Genomic DNA, 22,794 nt, shown 5'->3' with positions numbered 1-22,794 from the left:
ACAAAGAAAAACTAAAGCCACTCTTCCTTCTATTTTCTCTTACCCTATAACAGATGATCCGTGATACTGCACACTGGATTAATCCAACTCATTTGTCAGGCTTCTCCTCTCTTCCCAAAGGCAATGCATTTACTCCTCTTCCTATCAGATCAAACTGAATGGCAGCATTGAGAGAGTTCTCAATATATACTTCAAATCTAGCAACCACATTATTGCTTTGGAAAAGGAATTATTGCTAAATCTGATGAAATGTCAAAGGATCAGCAAATATCTATCAGATTTTCAGCTTGTGCTCTCCTGATATAGAAATTTTACATGGAGAGGGAGGGCAGAGTGAATTTTTCACGAATCCAACTCCTGCTTTTTTGTTTTTGATTTGATTTGATTTGATTTGATTTATTTAGTTTATCAAACATGTACATAACAGGAATAAGTATAAACATGGATATGAATACAGGAAATGGGAACGAATAAATGGGAACAGTAGGACAGCTTATGCACGTCCCCTTTACGGACCTCTTAGGAATGGGGTGAGGTCCACGGTAGACAGTTTAAGGTTGAAGCTGTGGGGGGTTGAGGATGTAGTGCATTCCAGGCACTGACCACTCTGTTGCTGAAGTCGTATTTTCTGCAATCACATTTAGAGCGTGATTGAGTTTGTATCTATTGTGTGCTCACCGCAGTTGAACCTAAAGTAGTCATTGACAGGTAGTACGTTGTAGTGGATAATTTTGTGTACTACACTTAGGTCAGACAGTAGGCGGTGTAGTTCTAGGTTGTCCAATCCTAAAATTTAAAGCCTGGTGGAATAAGGTATTTTCTTGCAAGCAGAGGAGCGGAGTACTCTTCTCGTGAAATACCTCTGGACTCACTCAATTGTATTAATGTCCGATATACAGTGCAGACTCTAGACAGACGAGCTGTATTCGAGAATTGGTCTAGCAAAGGTTTTGTATGCCCTAGTTTGCAGTACAATGTTACCGGAGAAGAAGCTTCACAGGATTAGTTTTACAACTCTTAATGCCTTTTTGGCAATGCTGTTACGGTGAGCTCTGCTTTCTATGCTACTGTTCTGCCCCAGCTACAGACTCCAAAGAACGCAGCACACACAAAGTCCATACAAACCTTAATTTACTAATTAAAGACTATTAATGAGCTTTCTTAGTAGTTGTTCGGACACAAGTACAATAAATCAGTCTTTTCTGAACAAGGGCTGTTAATTTAACTTCATTAACAGCTGACAAGAATTCAAAGAATAATAACTCAGTTCTGAGGACAGTATTTTAGATAATCATAAACTTACTGTGGTTGGCAGAATGCCCAGAAGCAATTTGCAGGAAGACTGATAAGAGAAAAACAAGAGCCGAAATCAAACGTTTCTATAATCAAGACTCGAAGGAATGTGAACGAAGTTGTTTCCTGCAAATTGCATCAGTCATCGTCCTTCCTTAAATAGGCTAGGGGAGTGGCCAATTAGCCCCAAGCCTTACTCTTGAGGAGACTTCTCCTGAGGAGCCACTCCTGCCTTTTCACAGCTCTGTGCGTTCGTGCATCGAGAAGAGGCTCCTCCTCTTCTTCCTCTTCACTTATGGGAGCTTCTGGAGGTTCTGAAGGCCCTGGCTGAATCCCTGCCTCTGGCACCACATCTTCTCCAGCCTCCTCATTGTCTGACTTGAGTGCCAACTGCACAGGCTGCTGGCACAGCACCACACCAGCCTCCTCGCTGTCGAAATCAGCTACTAACTGCACAGGCCACTGACGGGCCACAACAGCCACAGTGGTATTTGTTTGATGGGACTGGACAAATAAACTCCGGTAAAATCCATGGAGAATTCACAACCTGATCCCACATCCAACTCTGAGAAGTGGGATCACTAATAGTAACCCAAGCAAGCATTTACGTAACCATTCTGGTAAGTCTGAAGTTATGCATGTTCAGCTCAGTGTTTTTGGCACTGTTATTTACAAAAACTGAACTGCAGCCAGTGTAACAAGTGGCTTTTCACTGGGAAATATCACAATCATTACAAATAAATGATGCTTTTATCTCTTCAAAAATGATGACTATCTGTAATTGTCTACTATAAAATATATTGACATTCATTATAAATACATTATTGTAATGTATTTTAGGAAAGAGGAGCTTTAATACTGTTATAAGTGAAAAATACATCTTTTTAAAACATACTTTTGGAAAGGACAAATGTATGTGTCCCTACTTAATTTGCATCCTTGGACATTTAAGCTCTATCTTATCAGGAGAAGTCAGCAGAGTTTACAGCATGTACAGACACCTTCATCTCTGAATGTTCTTCTAGAAACTTTCTGGACTTCAAAAACCACATCATATTCTCAGGGTCTTCTGATAGTTTCAGTTAGAATTCTTCCTCCCCGCACCCTGAATCATATACACATGTTTTTCACTGAAAACTGATTGGTGGATCGGATTTCTGCTTTTTCGAGATAATAAAAAGGTGGTATATGGTGGATGTTAAGTTTTATTTTGGCTTTTTCTGAGCAGTACTATAATATACATAAGCTTCGATTTTAATTTCTTGCACACAAGAAATAGATTTATTGTTCCTTACCCACTGTTATTCCATTCTTATATCTTTTGAGTAAAGAGTGAGTGTCAACCCTGAAGCGAATCTGGCTGAGGCCATTTTTGAGGCTTCAAGTTTGCCACAAGGCAGAAGAGACAGGGAGAGGGGAAAGTAGATAGCTGGGATTTGTAGTCAAAACAAAAAGTTTTCCTGTGGGAAACAAGGACATTCCAACAAGTGCTGGGGAGAGGAGGAGTGGAGTAACCAAGTAACCGGCCAGCACCGCTATTGGACAATGTGACTGATGACTTGAGGGAAGGGGGAACTTTCACTTTTTAATTAGGTGAAAACCACGGGAACTTTCAGAGTTAATTTTCACCAGTCATGCCAATATGATGTATCCAATAAATTGTTCTTTGAAGAATGTGACTTGGAGTTCTGCTTTCTATGGGTGCATTATTTGGAATGCTGGTAGTGAGCTTTTAATGCTATTCTGGTTACTTTTATAGCCATGGCTACTTGATCCACATATTTCTTTCTCTAATATTTAGCACAAGTTCTTAGTTTGTAAAGGGTACTATCACTAGACCAATTTTGTTCCTGAACATTAGGGACAATATTCTTCATTACTGATTCTTTATACTCATCTGGAAAAAAGTTTACTAAGATGCCCTTCCAGAGAACACTTTTTGGTTTATGATATATGTGCTTGTAAAATATGTGAGCATTATTATTTATTATTATTTAATTATTATTATTATTCATGATTAAACTTTATATTAGCAAGGATGAGAATGAGAGTTGGGATTTTCAGTATTTCTTCAGCCCAACAAACTATTCTTCTAATACTGGCACTAATACTACAACTAAAATTTTAGTAGAAAATTAGTTAACTTTTAAAATAAAAGTTGAATGATTTGGGTTTTTTTTAAAAAAATAAATTGTCCTTCAGCAGACAATCTGTTTGTCAGAATTACAATACTGCAAATATGAAACAGCAAATATAATTAGTATGATTATGGAAAATCTTGGCAGGGTGACGCTTTCATAGCAATCTATAGCAATTCCCCCCCCCTATTTCTAAGCATGCTAAGCCAACATTGGGGAGCCCCTTGCAATGTTTTCTCAAGTCTTAAGCAGAATGTGCTATAATATTTCAAGCACTAGATCTGGAAGACTTTGCACAATCTTAGTAACTAGATGTTTGCAGTAAGGGCAAGGGAGCAAAAATTAGCAATTAGGCAAACAACATGCTCCCCCCCCCCATTATTAGTCATTGATGTAATAGGGTAATATATATATATATATAGGTTGGTGACTGGCACTGTGCCACATTATTTCATAGTATTTGTTCCTCTAAGACATGGAAAACCACTAGTAAATCAAAAATGCATTTTAAAATCCAACAGCTTTAAAACAGGAATAGGTTATCAGAGATATGACAGATTTGGATTTTAACTGCAGCATCCTTAAATAACTATAGTCATTCTCTGGGTTATGGATGCACTGGTGTATAACTAGAAGTCACATGCATTGAATTTGGACTGGCTTGTGCACTTCATTTTCTGAATACATCTTTCAATCACTTGAGAAATAAGAGCTCCTGAAATAAAGATCACCAGTCAAAACTCCCCTTCTCAGACACTTTTTTGAGGTAATTTGTTGTAAGCAGTATTTTCAAGCGAAAGAGAATGCTGAAGTTTGGAGAGAAGGGCACAAGAGACTTAAATTTCATGGCAGGAAGTAGCAGAGGGTATATTTTAACTCTTCAAAGCAAAAAAAGGGGGTAAAAGAGTTTTTGCCTCTGCTTCAAGTACAATATTTAAGCAACATTTCCCCCACTTTGAATTCTTCAAAGGGAATGATGCCAAAGTGATGACCTCAGGAATATTGGTAGGGAGAAAAGGAAGAAGAGGAAGATAGTATATGACTAGACCAAAGTCACCGCATGGAATTCTATGATTAAAGCTGTGTCTCATCAGTCCTAGGCATATATCTCCATTATTTCTCTAGTTCTCTCTGTCTCTGTATGTGTGTGTGTCTATCTTCCTCCATTAATACATCTTACGTATCTTACATGTCTACCTTGCCCTCAGATACTACTAAAATACTACTAAATATTCTGGTTCAACCCAGTTCCAGAAAAAGGGCATTATGAGAATTTAATCAATTTCACTTCAGAAAAATATAGTATGGAGTTAAGGCACAACTCCAATCAATAACCCTTTCCTTTAAAACACAATTCTCAAAGGTCACTGGGATATTTTCACACAAACTTTCTAAAATAAGGAATATTCTAAAATTAAAGGATTTTTCCCCCCTTGGAAAACAAGTAAAGTCAATGGTACAAAAGATATTGTTGCCAAGAAAAGGTCCAACATATAAGAATGCTCTAAAGTTTTTCTGTTATAGAATATGTCTTTAATTCAAAGCATATGGTTTTAGAAACTGCACAGCTTTACTGTAAAGATTTACTCTATGTATACAATTTAAAACCAGGATCTATCTTTGACTTTCACTTGAAATATGCTTCAGAACGTCTTTGGATTATATACAGTGAAGTGTAGCCAGGAAATTCACCTAGTTCCTAATGTCAGTGGCTGTGGAAGTTTCTTGTATTATCCAGAAACCTCTTCCTGAAGTCTTAATTTTTTTCTTAAGGTTCCAATTGTAAATCTTTCTCCTCTATTAGGGACCTTAATTTTCTTTCCAAGATTTCCAGTCCTACAGCATCTTAAAGAAAGAAGAAAAAGCTTTTTTGTTTGTTTCTTGGCTTTAAAATAGTGTTGATACTAATGGAACCCATTTTAAAGTTTCACTGGTAAGGACACAAAAGATAGAGGAGGAGTTGCACTTCCAGATTGGGAGACATATTATCAAGCAGCAGTATTCTCTTGGGTCAAAGACTGGATAGAATTAAAACATCCTAGAATTTTAACAATTGAGGGACACGAACTTCAAATTGGCTGGCACTCCTTTATGTGGGATGAAGGATACAAAACACATTCATACTTCAAAAGACACACAATAAGAAATTCATTACTACAAATTTGGCTTAAAATTAAAAAACAGCACTATATGAAAATACCAAGTTGGTTATCACCGGTAGAATCAATTAGACACCCAAATCTAACAGATAAGACAAAAATAATTAGATATAAAGATTTAATTGACTATCAAGGTAAATTGAAGACAAAACAACAATTGGAGACAGACTTAGATAGGGAAATAGATTGGTGGACTTATACCCAAATACAATCTAAATATAGAGAACACATAAAAATATATGAAATTCATAAACAAAAACAAGAAATAGACAAAATTATATTAGATTCAGAAAACAAACTAATTAGCAGAATTTACAAATTTCTTTTACGCTATAAAATAGAAGAAGAGACAGTCAAGGAAATGATGATTAAATGGGCTCAAAAACATCAAACATACAATAAATTTGGAAAAATGGGAAAAGTAAATATAAAACTAATAAGAGCAGTGGCGTACAAGGAAAACCAACTGAAAATGTTTTATAGGTGGCACATGTTTTATAGGTGGCACCAGACTGGCAAAAATACAGGCCAAAAATAGTCCGATCTGCTGGAAGTGTAAGAAGACACAAGGAACCTTCTATCATTTATGGTGGACATGCCCGGCAGCAAAGAAATTTTGGTCTAACATCAAAAAATGGTTGGAACAAATAACAGAAACACAGATAGATAAAGAACCAGAAACGTTTTTACTAGGAATTTTTAATAAACCATACCCTAAAGATATTAAATATCTCACAATTCACATACTAACAGCTGCAAGAATAATATATGCAAAAAATTGGAAGCAAGAAAAAACGCCAAACGAAACAGATTTAATAGAAAAAATTCTAGAATGCGCTGAAATGGATAGATTAACCAAAGAAATACAAGAAAGAGAAGAATCAGATTACTATAAAATAGGGAATAAATGGTATAATTGGTTAAAGATGTTCTGTCCCCGTCTCTCTCACACACACAAACAGATAGCCAGGGGTTAAATAAAACTTGCAGACAACAAATTCTTTCGATAAGGGGATTGGCAGCAACCCAGTAGCTGCTTGCCAAGAACTTTACTCATAGAGGGAGGGGTTGTTCCTCCGGCAGATAAACCCAAACAAGATACACACAGTTCAAGAATTGTCAAGTCCAATCCGTATTAAATCCAAGGCAGATAACATTGTTTCAAAGATACAATGTGACTCGCTAGTAGTTTAGTTTTGTCCATCACAGAGTCTGAATGGCCACCTCACCCCCTTTTATCCCCTGTGGGGTGTGGTCCAGTGACTCAGCTTAATCTCTGGCATGCCTCCTTTTCTGCTGCGTGCGCTTGTCTCTCTGACGCTGGCGTGGATCCAGCCAAGACTTATCTCCGTCACTGTCCGACTGCGAGGAGATGCCTGGCTCCTGGCCAATCTCTTCTCCTTCGGGAGACACCTGAGGCATTGCCAGAGAGGGGGGTCCTGGAGAGGGAGCCTTCTCCCTCCGATAAGTCGGCCTCGGGGGTCGGAGTCACAACAAAAAATTAGAAATAAACAAAAAACCTAGAGGAGAAATATTACCGATATAGAAAATGTCATTACACTAAGGAGAGGTGAAGAAATATATAACAAGCAGAATGTCACTTTGAAACAATGCTTAAGAAGGAAACATAATTTCTTTTTGTTTATATGTTGTATAAATGTTTGTTGTGTGTATGTCATGTTATTTTTTTTTTTAATATTTATATTCTAATAAAAATTTATTTTTAAAAAAATAAAGTTTCACTGGTATAATGGCAGAGGAAGTAAAGAATTGACCCTTTCCCTTTTGATGAATTACTTCAATGATGGAGGCATTTTGCCTGTGAGACTGTAATGTAGATTTGTAATGTAAATGGAATATGAAGGAAGAATGGCATAGTGTATAACATGTATATTTGCTTGTAAGACAACCGCCTGTTTGTTGTAAGTGGAATGTGTTTGTGAATAGGGGCAGTCATCCAGCCTCAGTACAATGCTTCTAACAAATTTGTGCAGTTGTTCTACCTATGGCTGAAATGTGATCCCAAATATACTTGTCTGAAATCACTTTAATATTTCAGTCAAAATAATTTTTAATGTTTGTGGTATCAAGGGATTTTCAATTATTCATACATAATGACCCTTAGAAGAACATAAGCTCTAAAATCTAATGGCACTGGAAAAAGTATGATCCCACCCAATGCCTCACATGGCAGAAACATGTTCCTGGGACAGATGGGATAAGAATTCTTAGGGTATACAGCATGCCCAGGAATGTAGAATCCCAGCAGGATATCCCAAGGTACCCTAGTTGCCTGCCTGAAACAAGCAGATACCTACACTAAAGAGAAGCAATATAGAAAGATGTTGGAGAGAGATTGATTATTTTAGGGACAATAAAGGTAAAGGTTCCCCTCGCACATATGTGCTAGTCGTTCTCGACTCTAGGGGGTGGTGCTCATCTCCATTTCAAGCCGAAGAGCCAGAACTGTCCAAAGACGTCTCTGTGGTCATGTGGCCAGCATGATTAAATGCCAAAGGCGCACGGAATGCTGTTACCTTCCCATCGAAGGTGGTCCCTATTTTTCTACTTGAATATTTTACGTGCTTTCGAACTGCTAGATTGGCAGAAGCTGGGACAAGTAACGGGAGCTCACCCCGTACGCGGCACTAGGGATTTGAATAGCTGAACTGCCGACCTTTCAATCGACAAGCTCAGCATCTTAGCCACTAACCCACCACATCCCTGTGCCTAGGGACAATAGCAGAGGCTTATTTCACACTGAAAAGAAAAAGGCAATAGTAAACCATTCCTGAATTTTATCAAACCAATCACCTGGATAAGTAAGATAACGTTATTAATGATACAGTGCTGGATGATGGGCTCCTTTGAAAGAATTAAAGGGAGGAAAACAGATTACTTAGTTGGGAAAGAAAAAAAAAGTTAAAGAAAGAAACTTAAAATAACCCTGCCTTGATTTTGCTTGGTATAGTTATGTAGAAAGGAACTCTGACAAGCTTTCAAGATAAATGTCAACCCTTCAAGGTAGGCAAGGTCAAGAAAACAGAAACAGAAGCAGCAGGGATTTCAAGAATGCTCTTTATTATTGTGGAGTATAATCACATCGTCTTGAAGAATACTATAGTTAGCCAAGAAAACAAGCAAATGTGTCATAGAACAAATGATTCCAATTTATTCAAGAACAAATGACCAGACTCAAATTACTATATTCTGGACACATTGTGTGAAGACACATCTCCCTTGAGAAGTCCGTAATGCTGGGAACGGTAGAAATAAAGAATATAAGCAACAGCAGGGTAGACAGACTCAATTAGAAGAGCAATGGATCAACCAAGAAGATATGAAGGGTAGGTTGGGGACAAAACTTTGCAGATAATCAACACCGACTTGATGGCACATAACCAGTTAAAGTATATAGGCCTAAAAAAAGTAATATTCAGGAATGGCAATCAATTTTTCAGCAGAGCAGTGCAAATGAACTTAAGCTGAGCTGCACTCTTCTCTCCCCTCCCCCCCTCCTCTCCAGCTTGTTTCTACATTTGTGATAAAATGCTAATGTAATTTTGCATTCCCATTGGGTGCCATTAGCTAGAGATGAACTATTGAAGAGTGGTTTACAATATGCAGCCAGTGATGTAACTGGACTTCTGATGTTTTGTTAGCATCAGACTGAATCCTTTATGGTTCTATGAGATTATTAGAACCGTGTATCTGGAAGCTATATGTATTTCAATATGCTATTTGGCAGCTTTGGGGTGATGAAATAGTCTTTCTCTTGTCAGAGTAGAATATTGATGATCTTCTACTGTACTCTGACACTTAGTTGAGAGAAAGTATGGCCCCCTGATTGCCAACAGATGTAATCTTGTCAAATCAGGACAGGAAAAAAGGGCCTCAAGGTGAAAAACTATCATGTAGAAAAATGTCAAAGCTGTCTGTCACCTGTCTGTCCAAACTTTTCTTAGCATCCCTTGTCTTTAAGAAATGAAGCAAACTCCTCTGAATTGGGCGTACTGCCATTTTAACAGATGGCTGCAAATGTGGGCAGCCAAGAGACCATGTCTGTGTTTGTAGGCAGCACAGAGAAGATCTTAATGTGACAGCTAGTCAGGAAGAGGATGTGCTGTAGATGAGAAGAGATAGTTGACTGAATGAATTACTCCTAAAAAATTGTACATAAATAATAATTTTAGTTAAATATGTTAATTTAAAAAAATAAACCAAACCAAGACTACAATCCTAAACTCCTAGGTTTCCTAATGTGACACCTATAGCAGCCATCGTGTTCTTTGCTTCTTTATTTAATTAAGTTTAATTGTTCTTTAATCTTTGCATTTAATTTATTAATTACATTTATTAATCATAATTAATCCCCAAAATGCTTTTGTGGCACCCTTGGGCCGATGAATATACTTAACAGAAAAAAAAAGAAAGAAAAAAAGGAAAGTGGCTGCAACCCAAAACTCTGTTTATTTGATTTAATTTATGCTCAAAAAGCAAAAACCAAAAAAAAGTGAGTCAATATTTATACTTAAACCAAACATAATATATTAAAAGAGTACATTGTAAAAACAAAAATATGGTTATCAAAGTTACTTCACTATTAAGCATAAAACAGTAATGACTAAAGAAAATTTGGAAACCATTCTGGAAATCTCAGGTGACCTCTCAGTGAAGACAGGGAGAGTATTTTATTCATTGGATGTTAACATGATGATCAGTTAGTATTTGAATTATCATGTCAGCTCACCAAACCATCCAAATAAGAACAGCTGTGCAAAAACACAAGTGAGACTGATTCTGTTTTCCATATGCACATGGGCAGAGGTGGGAGTCACATATCCAACCAGTTCACTCAGCACCGGAAATGTGAGCGTGCACGCATGCATGCGGCGTCCCAAAACACAGCGATATAGGACTGGATTGTGCCCGGGCAGGTGGGCGGGCCCACCAGCAGTTCAACAACTACTGGTTTGTGTGAACCAGTCCGAACCGGCAGCAGCCCACCACTGTACATGGGCTCTTGCACTGGAAAATATTCTACCATCCCATGATCCCCCAAAACAGCAAAACGTTACACTGGGCAAGTGAAAAAGAATCCCCTGCATGTTGAAAAAGTAATAGGCAAGTAAAAAGGGTGTTGCAAACAGATTCACTCCAAATCAGAGATTATGCTTAGATCATAATTTCTGTAGTCAAGAGAGTCCAACTATTCTGCAAAGCACCTGAGGGTAGGACAAGAAGCAATGGGTGGAAATTAATCAAGGAGAGAAGCAACCTAGAACTAAGGAGAAATTTCCTGACAGTTAGAACAATTAATCAGTGGAACAACTTGCCTCCAGAAATTGTGAATGCTCTAACACTGGAAGTTTTTAAGAAGAGATTGGATAACAATGTATCTGAAATGGTATAGGGTTTCCTGCCTAAGCAGGAGGTTGGACTAGAAGACTCCAATGTCCTTTCCAATTCTTCTATTCTATTATTCTATTCATATCACTGTCAAGAGCCCATTGTTTCAACTCTGTTTAGGCTCTCTTAAGGTAATCAAGGCTCTCTCAGGGCAATCATGGTAAAATCTTTTCAGTCCAAATCAACAACTAATTTCTATGTTCATACAACTTTGTCGTGTAAGGTCAGGGAAACCAGAAAGCTGTAAGTAAAGCTTAGTTTGAACCAAAATTTAAGATGGCAAAATTTAAGGTGGAGTATAAGACGCACCGGAGTATAAGACGCATCTTAGTTTTTTGAGGAGGAAAATAAGAAAAAAGTTGATTGGCAGGTGGATCGGCCTCCTGGAATACCCTCAATCAGCTGTTCCCAGAGGTGAATTTTAGCAACAGGTTCCTTGGTTGTGAGCTCTGTGCCTTGCTTTTTTTTTTTTTTTTTTTTTGCTTTTTTTTCTGCCTCTGAAACTTCTGAAACTCTGTTTCAGAAAAAACTTTCCTGCCTCTGAAAGCCTCTGAAACAGAGCTTCAGAAAAAAAGCCTCTGAAGCTCTGTTTGGGGGCTTCTTTTCTGAAGCTTCTTTTCTGATACTTTTTTCAGCCTCTGAAACCTCCATACAAATGATCCTCGTTCTTTATACCTGACATTTGAAAATATATTTGCTTAACAATCCTGGGATTGCTTAATGACCACAGCTGAGAGTGCTGGGATTGTAGTTGTTGAGCTTTACATCCTGCTTAAAGACTGCTCCACTCAAGCAACTAAGAATCCAATCCCAACGGGGGACATAAATCAAGCTCTGTCTATATTTATCTTTGGGAATAAAACCAAAAACTGTCTTAAAATCAATGCAAGCAACATTAAGAAAATTTCCAGGATTAGATGAGGGAGAACAAAATATTAATCATGTGTTCATTGTCCCAAAATATTAATCATATGTTCATTCATATAAATCTTTTGCTCATACTTTGCTTTTCTACTCAGTTTTTAGGAAGAAGAAAAAAGGTAATTAGAATTATAGAATCAATTTCTTTTGGAGCAGTTATGCTTTAATCAATGATGCACAACTTCTACTCCTCAATATACATTTGTAAATAGTTAATCTGTCTTTCATCTAAAGATGCTTTGAAGTTCTCACTAGATGAAATTGATGACTCTCTAGACCAGGGGTCACCAACCTTTTGGACCTCAGGGACCACTAAATTCATAATTTTAAATCCCGCGGACCACTAATATGAACTAATGATCGGCTGGGTGGGCTTGGCCAGGTGGTCATGTCACTGGGTGGGCGTGGCCAACTCAATGTCATTCACATCGAAGGGCACCTTGCCGGCCTCTACACGCCCCTCCCCTTCCAGCCACTCCTCATCTCCCCGCCCAGGCTCCTTTGGGCCCCAACAGGAAACAGTTGTTGGAGCTAAGCAGCTACTATGAGGAAGAGTTGGCGAAACAGCTAGTTCAGTTCAAATTGGATCTGACTGAGAAGGAGGCACAGCAGAAGCAGCACCTCACTGAGAATCAACATAGGCTTTCCAAGCAGAGAGAAGACCTGTGGAAGTGCAAGGCCAGGTACCATTGCCTGGAGGCTCAGCAGGCAGTTCCAGGCCATGATGCTGTCCCACTGGAACAAGGCCCTCTGGCTCTTTGCCAACAGTGGCACTTCACTCCAGGCTTTGCCCAAAGCCCCACACGAGAAAGCTGAAACAGACCTTAAATTGGAATTTCTGCATCCCTCCAATCTGCACAAAAAGACCTTGAAGGGGGAGACTCTCTGCAGCAATCCCAGCATTGGTGACTGCAAGTAGCTGGTGTAGGCCAAGGTGGGACCGCTGCAGCCCATCCTCCAGCAGCAAAACAAACTACAAGGGAGCTCAGGGCCCAGTCGCCAGAAGTTCCATGCTCCTGAGAAGACAGGGAAGAAGCTCTCTGGTTCGTTGGCCTCCCACTCTGGCATACCTTGGCAACTGGACTGTTTCTCTCTGCCCCCCTTTCCTGTTTTGTCTGCTGGATCGATGCAGGGGGACGTCAACCTAGCTTGACACTGGGGCGCTGTGTGTCCGGACCAGGCACTTTCTCTTGGCCTCCTGCCTGTCTCTGTTTCTGCAAAGGAGGCCCGATAGAAAGCGCCTAGTCCGGGCATACAACCTTCCAGCAACCTCTTTTGTGTTCCTTCTCTCAAGGAGAAGCTTTGTGGTTGATCTGAGTGAAGAAAAAAGAAGATGGGAGCTTGCTCATATTGGTGGGAAATTGGGCCCATAATCCAGAGCTCTAGTCACAGGACTGGCCCATTGGTCATCGTCCTCCCGGAGCCGGTGCACCCGGGTGGAAGAACTGCTTCGGGATGACCAATGGGCCAGTCCTGTGACTAGAGCTCTGGATTATGGTACCAATCAGGAAGCTCTTGGTGGGGCTGGAAATCTCCACCATAAAGGTGGTAGGTGCAACGTTGCAAGTGGTGTAACGTGCAAGGAGTATCGCAGCCCTTGCCATCCGGAAGGAGGTAATGGTGCTGTTGTGGCAAGGGGGGGATGCGGCACAGGTGTGCCGAATCGGTGGTGGAGATGGCTGGAGTCTTAGTGTGCAGGAAAGAAGTGCCACTTGCCTTTGCATGGCAACAGCTTTCCGCCTTCATCGCAGTACATTTTCACCAGCTGGTGGTGCCAAGAAAGCCCTTACCTCCCGCCACTTTGGCTCGGAGCAGTAAGTCACGTCTGAGAGGCACTACAGCAGAGAGAAGTGGCCAATGCAGGCTTCATCTGCATGGCCATGAAGCTGGATCGGTTCTTGCCTGCAGCATTGGTGGCCAGGATCGGGTCACCGCCAATGACTGCTTCCGCTTTGCCTTTGCCAGGGTGGCGGGCGCTAGAAGGGCGCTGTGCTCAGCCGGCCAGTTCCTCCCTGCTGCTTGGTTTGGGGCAGACGGTGCCTGGAGGCCCAGGTGCAGTGGGCGGGCAGAGAGAACAACCCAGGGATTTACATGGCCAGGATGCCTGTAGGATCCCTGGCTTCCGAGGCCAGTGAGGCCCAGTGTTTGGGCTCCAGCGTGTTATTCTCCTCCTGGGCAGTGGGAATTTTGTGTGCTGCTCACTGAGGTGCCTGATCTCCCACGATGGAGGGAGGGCTGGAGCTACTAAACAGGAGGCCAAGGTAAGTGCCTGAAGGACCCCATCCCGTTGCTGGGAGTCCAGGCACTTCAGCGAGCAATGCATGAAACTTTGGCCAGGCTCCTCGAGAGACAGTTTGCAGGGACTGATCTAGCACCTGGCTGGCTACAACGCAAACTTTCATTGCACATATCCAGCCCAGGGGCCATAGTTTGAGGACCCCTGATTTGGTGTGATATAAAAAATGCAAATAATTTTTCTGTGGACCAACAAAATTTTCTTGCGGACCACCAGCAGTGACCACTGCTCTAGACCAGAAGTTCCCAAATTTTCTCAGTTCACAGTGCGCTTAGTATCTCAATAATTTTTTTCATGGACCCCTCTAAACTCCAATCAGCCTAACATCAATACCTGGGAAGATACCGTAAAAGATAATCGAAAAACAGATCTGTGAATATCTAGAAACAAATAAAGGTATAACTAGAAGCCAGCATGGATTTGTTAAAAACAGATCATGCCAAACCAATTTTATTTCATTCTTTGACTAAGTGACTAAATTAGTATACCAGCAAAATGCTGTGGACATAGTATACTTAGACTTCAGTAAGGTATTCAATATAGTACTTTAATGGTACTATATCAACATGGACGGAAGTAAGCAGTGGGGTACCACAGGATTCCTTCTGTTTTAGATCCAGTTCTCTTCAATATCTTCATAAATGACTTGGATGAGGGAATAGAAGGGGAACTCACCAAATTTGCAGATGACACTAAGCTGATAGGAATAACCAACATCCTAGATGATAGGTTCAAGATCTAGATGGATCTCGACAGACGTTAACATTGGGCCCTATATAACAAAATGAAACATAGAGAAAAATAAAGTCTTACACTTAGGCAAGAAAAACCAAAAGTACATGTACAGATTAGGTGAAACCTAGTTTAATAGCAATAACTGCGAGAGGAATCTTGGAGTCCTAGTGGACAATTAATTAAATATGAGCCAGCAGTGTGCAGCAGCAACCAAAAAAGCCAATGCAATCCTAAATTGCATTAACAGAGAGATTGAATCAAGATCATACGTGGTAGTAGTATCACTCTATAAAGCCTTAGTATACTACACCCAGTGTTGGTCACCACACTATAAAAAGCTATTGAGACTCTAGAAGAGGGGTGTCAAACTCGCATCATCATATTGTCATCATGTGACATATCACAGCTTTTTCCCCTTCGCTAAAATGGGGGTGGGAATGGCCAGTGCATGATGCATCCAGCCTGCGTGCCATGAGTTTGACACCCCTGCTCTAGAAAGAATGCAGAGAAGAACAAAAATAATTAGGGGCCTGGAAGCTAAAACATATTAAGAACAGCTACAAAAAGTGGGCATGGCTAGTCTAGTGAAGAGAAGGACCAGGGATGACATGATAGCAGATTTCCAATATTTGAGAGGCTGTCACAGAGAAGATGGGGACAACCTATTTTGCAAAGCACCCAAAAGCCAGACAAGGAACTATGGATAGCAACTATTCAAGGAGAGATTTAACCTAGAAATAAGGAAAAAAATTATTGACAGTGAGAACAATCAACCAATGGAACAGCTTGCCTTCAGAAGTTCTGGGTGCTTCATCATTGGAGGCTTTCAAGAAGAGACTGGACAGCCATTTATCAGAAATGATGTAAGGTCTCCTGCTTGAGCAGAGAGTTGGACTAAATGACCTACAAGGTCCCTTCCAATTCTGTTATTCTAAGTCTAAACTCTGCATAGTGGTCTCCTAGGTACAGTACTAATAGCTCCTTTTCTTGAATAGTAAAATATCCTGCAGCATTCCCATGAGTAACCCAGGGCAATGCCGTGCAGAGTTTGGGAACCATGGCTGTAGGCATATGAGGAATTGAATCCTCTTAAATCTTTGCAGAAGACTACAAAACACTATATATATTTCTGTATTCTTATGATGCTTTTGGAGAGTTGAAAATTTTTATTAGATGAATAATGCTTATTTTTATAGAAAATATGTGTTAGTAGTTTCTCTTAATACCCTTCATGATATTAATCTCAGGGAGTCTCTTCTGTTTTCATTAAATAGCCCTATCAAATCTGTTACAAAAGTACCCAACACTAGCTTTACAGATATAAGTTTATGTCATTTAGGAAGTGAAAAAACAAAACAAAATGCAAACCAAAGTTCAGATTGATGACATGATAAAGAGGCAATTCTCCAGTTTAATCATTCCCATTTTATTTTGTACCAGAAATTTACACTACTGTACACTACTTGTACCAGAAATTTACACTACTGTACATTACTACTGAAGCAGAGCTATTGTGAATAATTTAATACAATAAATCTTGTATCTTTAGTTGTATAACATGTAAAACAATGGTTTTTGCAAGCAATTAAACTGAAGATATCATTATGGCAATTTTCCTCATTCAGTCTTGTTGATTTTGCAGCAGGCTAAGAGTTCTGCTTCAGGAAGGACCCCAAGAGAAAAAGCGAATTAAAAGATTATAAATATGACCATAGTCGGGTAGATGCATATGACCACCGCTTCAGGCAGAACATGGCTTTGGTTGCAGAAATAATGCTCAATCCAATATCCTGATGTCCTGATCCCTTAGTTACTTGGCTAAGAGATTTATTGAGATATGTTCATTAAAAAATCAAAGCCAACAGGAAACTTGATGGGTTAAATTGATCTTTCCACTGCTTCAACATTTCTGATATATCTTACTGTCAGATTATACTAAAGGCAATCTGCTTCCGAATATCGGTGATTGACATTTAAAAGGATTGTAATAGATCCGAAGCTCTCCTTGTACATGTGGTGGTTTTTCTACTTTTGTGAAACAATGAACATGAAAATTTAGTGAATCCAGATTAATATCCATCTGTAGAAGTTTGTTAGTTTTCAGAATATACCACTGACAAATATTGTGATACTATCAATTTTCAGGAGCATAGTCCTCAATTTGTCAGACTCAAGAAATGCATGACTACTAATATTTATTCATGAATGTACATATTCACAAACTTTTAAATCTCTACTGTTACCCTGGTCATATAAATCATGCTGACCACACTGGGAACTTTGCTAATTCTGCAACTTTATTATGTGGAAAATAATATGGTTTGGTCTATAGGGATTAATAAAGAGCTGCCACCATGATCACAGAAATGGCTGCACTTTGCACTTATAACAAAGTTATAAGATAACTTTGTATCTTATACCAAAGTTATAGCTCTTTTTCAGGTAAAGGCATAGTTCGATAGTTTAAAGGCTTAATACCATTAAATGCTTACATTAAATAAATGAGAGTGCTTTTAACTATGAAAAAATGAGAGTTCCTTAAAATGAATGAATAAATGAATGAATAAATAAAATTTATTTAAATTGTTTTTTTTGTCCCCAATTATTTCTTTTGATTCACAGGCAAAATAGGTTGAAACTTCTGATCAAAGGGAATGCAGAAAGAGTCCAAGAGAAAAAGTGGATGACTGGTTTTATCTGAATTTTCCTTTAATAATTTATCTTATAATTTATCTATCTGAGGACCCAGATTGTTGGGGGCAATATGCTGACTGTGTAAACCACTTAAAGAGAGCTGTAAAGCATTGTGAAGTGGTACGTAAGTCTAAGTGCTATTGCTATCTTAATTCCTTCTATCAGAAATGGAGAGATTCAATTGCAATTTTTGTTGATGAGGCATTCAAGTAACTGATCCCACATTAACTGTAATGCCTTTGCACAATTAATGCTTGCCTAATGAATGTAATTCCAAAAGACATTTTTGCATCCATCAGGAATGGGCGTATGTGATTTTTCTGTTGGATTTATGGAATCAAAGCTACAGGTAATGGGATTCTAGGAGACAAAAAATAAACCCAGATAATTATGCAGAAATCTGTATACAAAGTCTAAAGCAAATGCATCATCTAGATCAGGTGAGTCTAACCTGTGGTCCATGGGTTACATGCAGCCCTGGACAGCTAGTAATGCAGCCCCACAAAATAATAAAACATATTTTAAAAAATAAAGGAAGTATGTTATTTATATACATTAACTATATTATATATTTTATATACAGCCCAGGACAATTTCTCTTTGCTCAATGCAGCCCAGGTAAGCCAAAAGATTGGAAATCCATGGTCTAGATCATACTGGGCATTTTACAGCCCCTGGGCCACAGCCAACCCTTTGACTGTCTTTATCCAGTCCTCATGAGCTCAATCAGAAATTAGAAATCAAATGTAAATAAACACATTGCAGGGAGCAGAAAAAGAAGCCAAGCTGGGTCCAATTCTGTGTAGTCACCATGCAGTCTTTCAGCCAGCTGGCAGTCATGGAATGGCAAGGAGAGAAAGCTCTTTTCTGCGCCTGTGCAGGGCTTGTCTCCTTGCCTGGAGCAGCTTGAGCAGTTGAGTTGAAAGTTTGAGGACATCAAATCAGGTTGCACTGGTTGGGCCCCTCTATAACAATCCCAGTTTCTTATGTGACCCCTTGGGATAATTAATTGCCCATCCCATACACTGTGCCCTTAAAAGATAATTAACTGGGGGGCAAAGAACTCTATCCTGCACTGGAAACTGTTCTATAACTGCTGCAAATCTTAATTAGTATCTACTCTGGCTAGATACTGATTTGATCAAGCATTACTCATTTCCTGCTACTGTTTCTAGTAAAATCTTAAAATAATACGTGGGATAGTTCTCATACTTCTATTTTTCCTGCAGAACAAAATGGTGAGGTAGAGTAAAAATGAAAGGAGGGAGAATACTGATTTTCTAATGGTTAAATGGAGATTAAAATTTAACTTGGACTGTCCACAATTCTAGTCCAACACTCTAATCTAGCCTTTCCAAAACAATGTTCCCCAGATTTGTAGAAGTCCAACTACTAACAACCTTAACTGATCCTTCTGTGGCATTCTGTGACACTTTGATAAGGGTAGAGAACGGCAGAATATGGTTCTCTATTATGATAATTAAAAAAAAGAGTTGGGACAGTACATAACATCTTTCCCCCAATGGTATTAAAACAAATGTCAGTAAATTAAAATATTGAAAATAAATAATAATTTTTTGGGGAAAATTATGGAATGCTAGGATTGAATCCACTAATATGTTTAACAAATAAAAAAGTTGTTAATCTCAGTAAAATGAACAAGATTCATTTACAAGTGAAATCTTCTTTAAGCATAAATATTCAAAATTTTAAGCAAAGAAGAAAAGAACAAAGAAGACATTTAAAGACATTTTCTGTAACATCATTCTGGTTAGACAAGAAAAAAACAGTTCAGCCATGCTCAGATTAGTTCTTTATGGGCATATGGAAACAATCGTTGATTGCTTTAATAACAAGCTGTATGTGCAAATAAAAGAGTTATAGATAGAATTTGTGGGTTTGAATGTAGTTAAATAAACTGCTGCCTTCATTGACATCAATCTCCATGAATATTCTGGTCTTGATTTCCATTTCCATTAAAGGGATCAGACAAGGTTTCACAAAAGCCATGATTGCAAGGACACGCACAGACGCAGCCCTTTGGCTTTGATAGGTCTCTGCATTTTATAAAAGGGCTGAGAATATGCATCAAGATTCCAAAACTACCAATACAAATGGAAATAAAGGCTATCGAGAAAAGGGCTCATCAAGAAGAGATAGTTCAAATGGTTTTGGCTGCAAATCAGACAAATTATATTTTCTTTCCAATTACTAATGCTCAGCATGATGGTGCTGTGTTACCAAACCCATATCAGGTCCACAGGCAGCTGTAATCTAATCTGTTCATCTGTGGCATCTCAGGATTGGGGTCCAGATGTTAGATCAGAAACATTATTATGATCATGCACAAGTATATTCATTAATAGTTGCAGCTGCAGGGTATTCTCTGAGAGGAATCTTCATGTGAACACAAGAAATGTCTTCCTGCATCAGATCAAAAGCCCATTTATTTCAGCATTCTGTTTTCATCAGAGACTGGCCAGATGTTTGGGATCTCTAAAGCATCTGGCATCTACTGACTATCTTTTTAAGGCTGCACTGGTCTATCACTGTATATTAGCATTTTTGAACTTCCTTGATGATTGATTTTGATGGCCACATCCCATATTACAAAATGTAGTAACTATTGTGTAATAGATGACACTTATCCATGCCATGAAATGTTTCTGAACATTTCATCTTCAAAAATCATTTCTATATGACAGAGTATTTGTGCTCGGAAAATCCAAGCTCAGAGTTTCTAGATAGAACCTGTTTTGAGATTTTTATGCAATATTCTTTTGATCTGGATTAAATAAATGTAAATTGAAATAAATTAAATGCATCTCTTGATGATGCATTTGATGCTGCTATGATACAAGGAACTAGCACCCAATAAACAAGAGCCCCTTAACAAACTGAGCTAGAATATAATCCAACTTTCTTTTAAGAAAAAACTAAAGAAAATCCTCATATAGTACGAATGTAACCTTCATCAGGCTAATGAGGAGAAATAAATTGTATTTGACTGGCCTCCAGTAACTATATGTTGTCTCTTTCTTTTCATTATTCAGCTGGGATGAATCTTTGTAGATGTTTTTAGGAGTCCTACTGTACTACACTATAGGTTATTGGAGCATTGCATAAAGATTATATGTGTTGTACTTTAAAAAACAAATTATGTTTAGTTCTACATAGGCAAGAGCACTCATTATCAGATGCATGAAGTGGATAGTCAAAGTGCTGAATGAATTAGCATTTAGGGAAAACATTTAACAACCCAAAATAAAACATGAGAGAACATGAACTTCTAAAAACAGAAAGCTACTGTGGTATAGTGATTGAAGTGTTGAGATTAGATTTTAGGCTAAAGCCCACCCTTAGCTATGAAAATACACTGAGTTACCGTTCTTTGGGTTAGTCACTTTTTCTTAGCCAATCTCCCAAAGTAATTGCACGAACAAATGTTGCCTTGAGCTCTTGAAAAATAATAGAATACTGGTAATCCTCATTAGCAATCACAATTGGCAAAGTTTTCAAAGCGGCAACTTGGTCATTAAGCAAAGCAGTTGCTAAATAAAACAGACTGAGGGACTATCTATCTCTGATGGCTTCTATCTCTCCTGTCTGACTGGAAAAAATGGGCGTACTCTATATCCCACTGACAAAGATGACAGATAACAAAGACATCTAACAGGACCCTGGATAGAAAAGTAAGCAGGTCTTTTCTATCATTTTGCCAGTCTTCTGGAAAAAAAGATAGTCCTCACCCCATCTGTGTTCAGAAAGTCTGAATACCTGGCTTTTTCTTCAGGCTTTGGGTTAGTGTGAATAGATAAATCCTTACAGGATTTTGCATGTTAGTGTGAATCACTTTTCTTCTATATCTACATAATTTTTTTTTGTTTTATTGTTCTGTTTTAATGCTGTATGCCACCCACTCTTCATTGAGTTGGGTAGCCTTCTTAATTTGACAATCAATCAATCAATCAATCAAATAAAAAAAATCCAAGGCTATGAATATGTGGGTGATTGCAGACTTTGGTGGATTTAAACAAGTTTTTAAAAGTTCATGGGAACATCTATATGACTGGATGCTAAGCTTTAATAGGAACGAATGGATCTTCATATATCATTCACAAGGTCTACATCATATTTGCGCATCAATATTCTGCCTGAGCATTCCCCGAAACACTTGGGAGTACTATTTTAGGAAGCAAGATCCTCATATAGTTGATCTTCAGTCTAACCCACATTTTTCTTGCTTAATAATGGCAATTTGAAAGCATTCTTTAGATTATCGGAACTGGGGTTTAGGCACGTGCAAAACGATGAACTGCAAGAACACCCCGTTCCTCTCTCTCTCTCTCTCTCTCTCACACACACACACAGAAAAACAGCTTCAGATTTTTCTTATTGTTTCTATACTTTCAGTGGTATAGAGAAAATTTCCTACCTTAGAACCACAACACTCCATTGCATACAAGACTTGCTCTGTGAAGATAGCTATTATGTTGAACAATTTAAAGGGACCCCAAAGTAGATACAGCTTTCATGACTTTTGGTCCTAAGCAATACAATTTTCCCCTGAAGAAAAGATATCACAGTAGGGGAGCTGGGCTGGTGCTCTTGACTTTAGCTGAATCTCAGGAACCTCCCCTAGCTCAGGAAGCTCCAGCCAGTTTATGCCATGGGCTACGTCAACCAGAGTCCACCGACCCTGGGTGAAGTCCGAGCCCAGATGGGCTCCGCAGCAGTAAAAGCTGGCGTCTGTTGTTAGGACCGTGCATTGAGGCTCCCTGAAACACCGACCCTTGCACAGAGCTGGGGAGGACCACCAGCGACGGGAGAGGCTGACTTTGGGGGGAAGCAGAATCAACCGAGCAGAAGAGCTCTTGTGAGTTCGTTGATACGGAAGAAAGACCTACTGCAGAGCCCTGCAGTGGAGACGTGCAAATCTAGAGGCGTTCAGCGTGGCGTCTGCCGAGTACTCCAGGTGGCCACTATCTTGTTCACATCCTGATGAGCCCTAGTATCTGAAACAGGTAAGCAATCCTGTAACTCCACATGAGGGTAGCCCTATTAAAGAAAGAAGGGCTGATGATGCCTTAATGGCTCAAGCCGCAGCTTGATGAGCCTTGGTCAGGGAATGCTCCAGCCTCTTGTTCTC

General features: G+C 39.1%; 1 protein-coding gene across 7 annotated transcripts in view; it reads right to left on the bottom strand.

Moving 5' to 3' along the window:
- Positions 1-22,794, bottom strand: part of LOC132711353 (uncharacterized) — a 120,049-nt gene that overhangs the window by 11,737 nt on the left and 85,518 nt on the right. For 3 of the 7 annotated variants that reach the window (XR_015733163.1, XM_087890046.1, XM_087890043.1), the window contains exon 4: positions 14,892-14,988. The exons of 3 other annotated variants lie outside the window; for them this stretch is intronic. Coding sequence is in view for 2 of the 4 variants with exons in the window: in XM_087890046.1 (XP_087746172.1) it covers positions 14,892-14,933 (42 nt within the window). In the remaining 2 variants the exon portion in view is untranslated. Of the gene's footprint in view, positions 1-5,694; positions 7,111-14,891; positions 14,989-22,794 lie in introns of those variants that run through there. One more of the 7 variants, XR_015733164.1, reaches the window with a different exon arrangement.

This window comes from Pantherophis guttatus, chromosome 3 (assembly GCF_059756535.1).
Source record: "Pantherophis guttatus breed Tessera chromosome 3, ASM5975653v1, whole genome shotgun sequence".
Lineage (NCBI taxonomy): Eukaryota > Metazoa > Chordata > Lepidosauria > Squamata > Colubridae > Pantherophis > Pantherophis guttatus.
The sequence above is the reverse complement of the archived record's forward strand: the minus strand, read 5'-3'. Positions and strand labels throughout refer to the sequence as shown.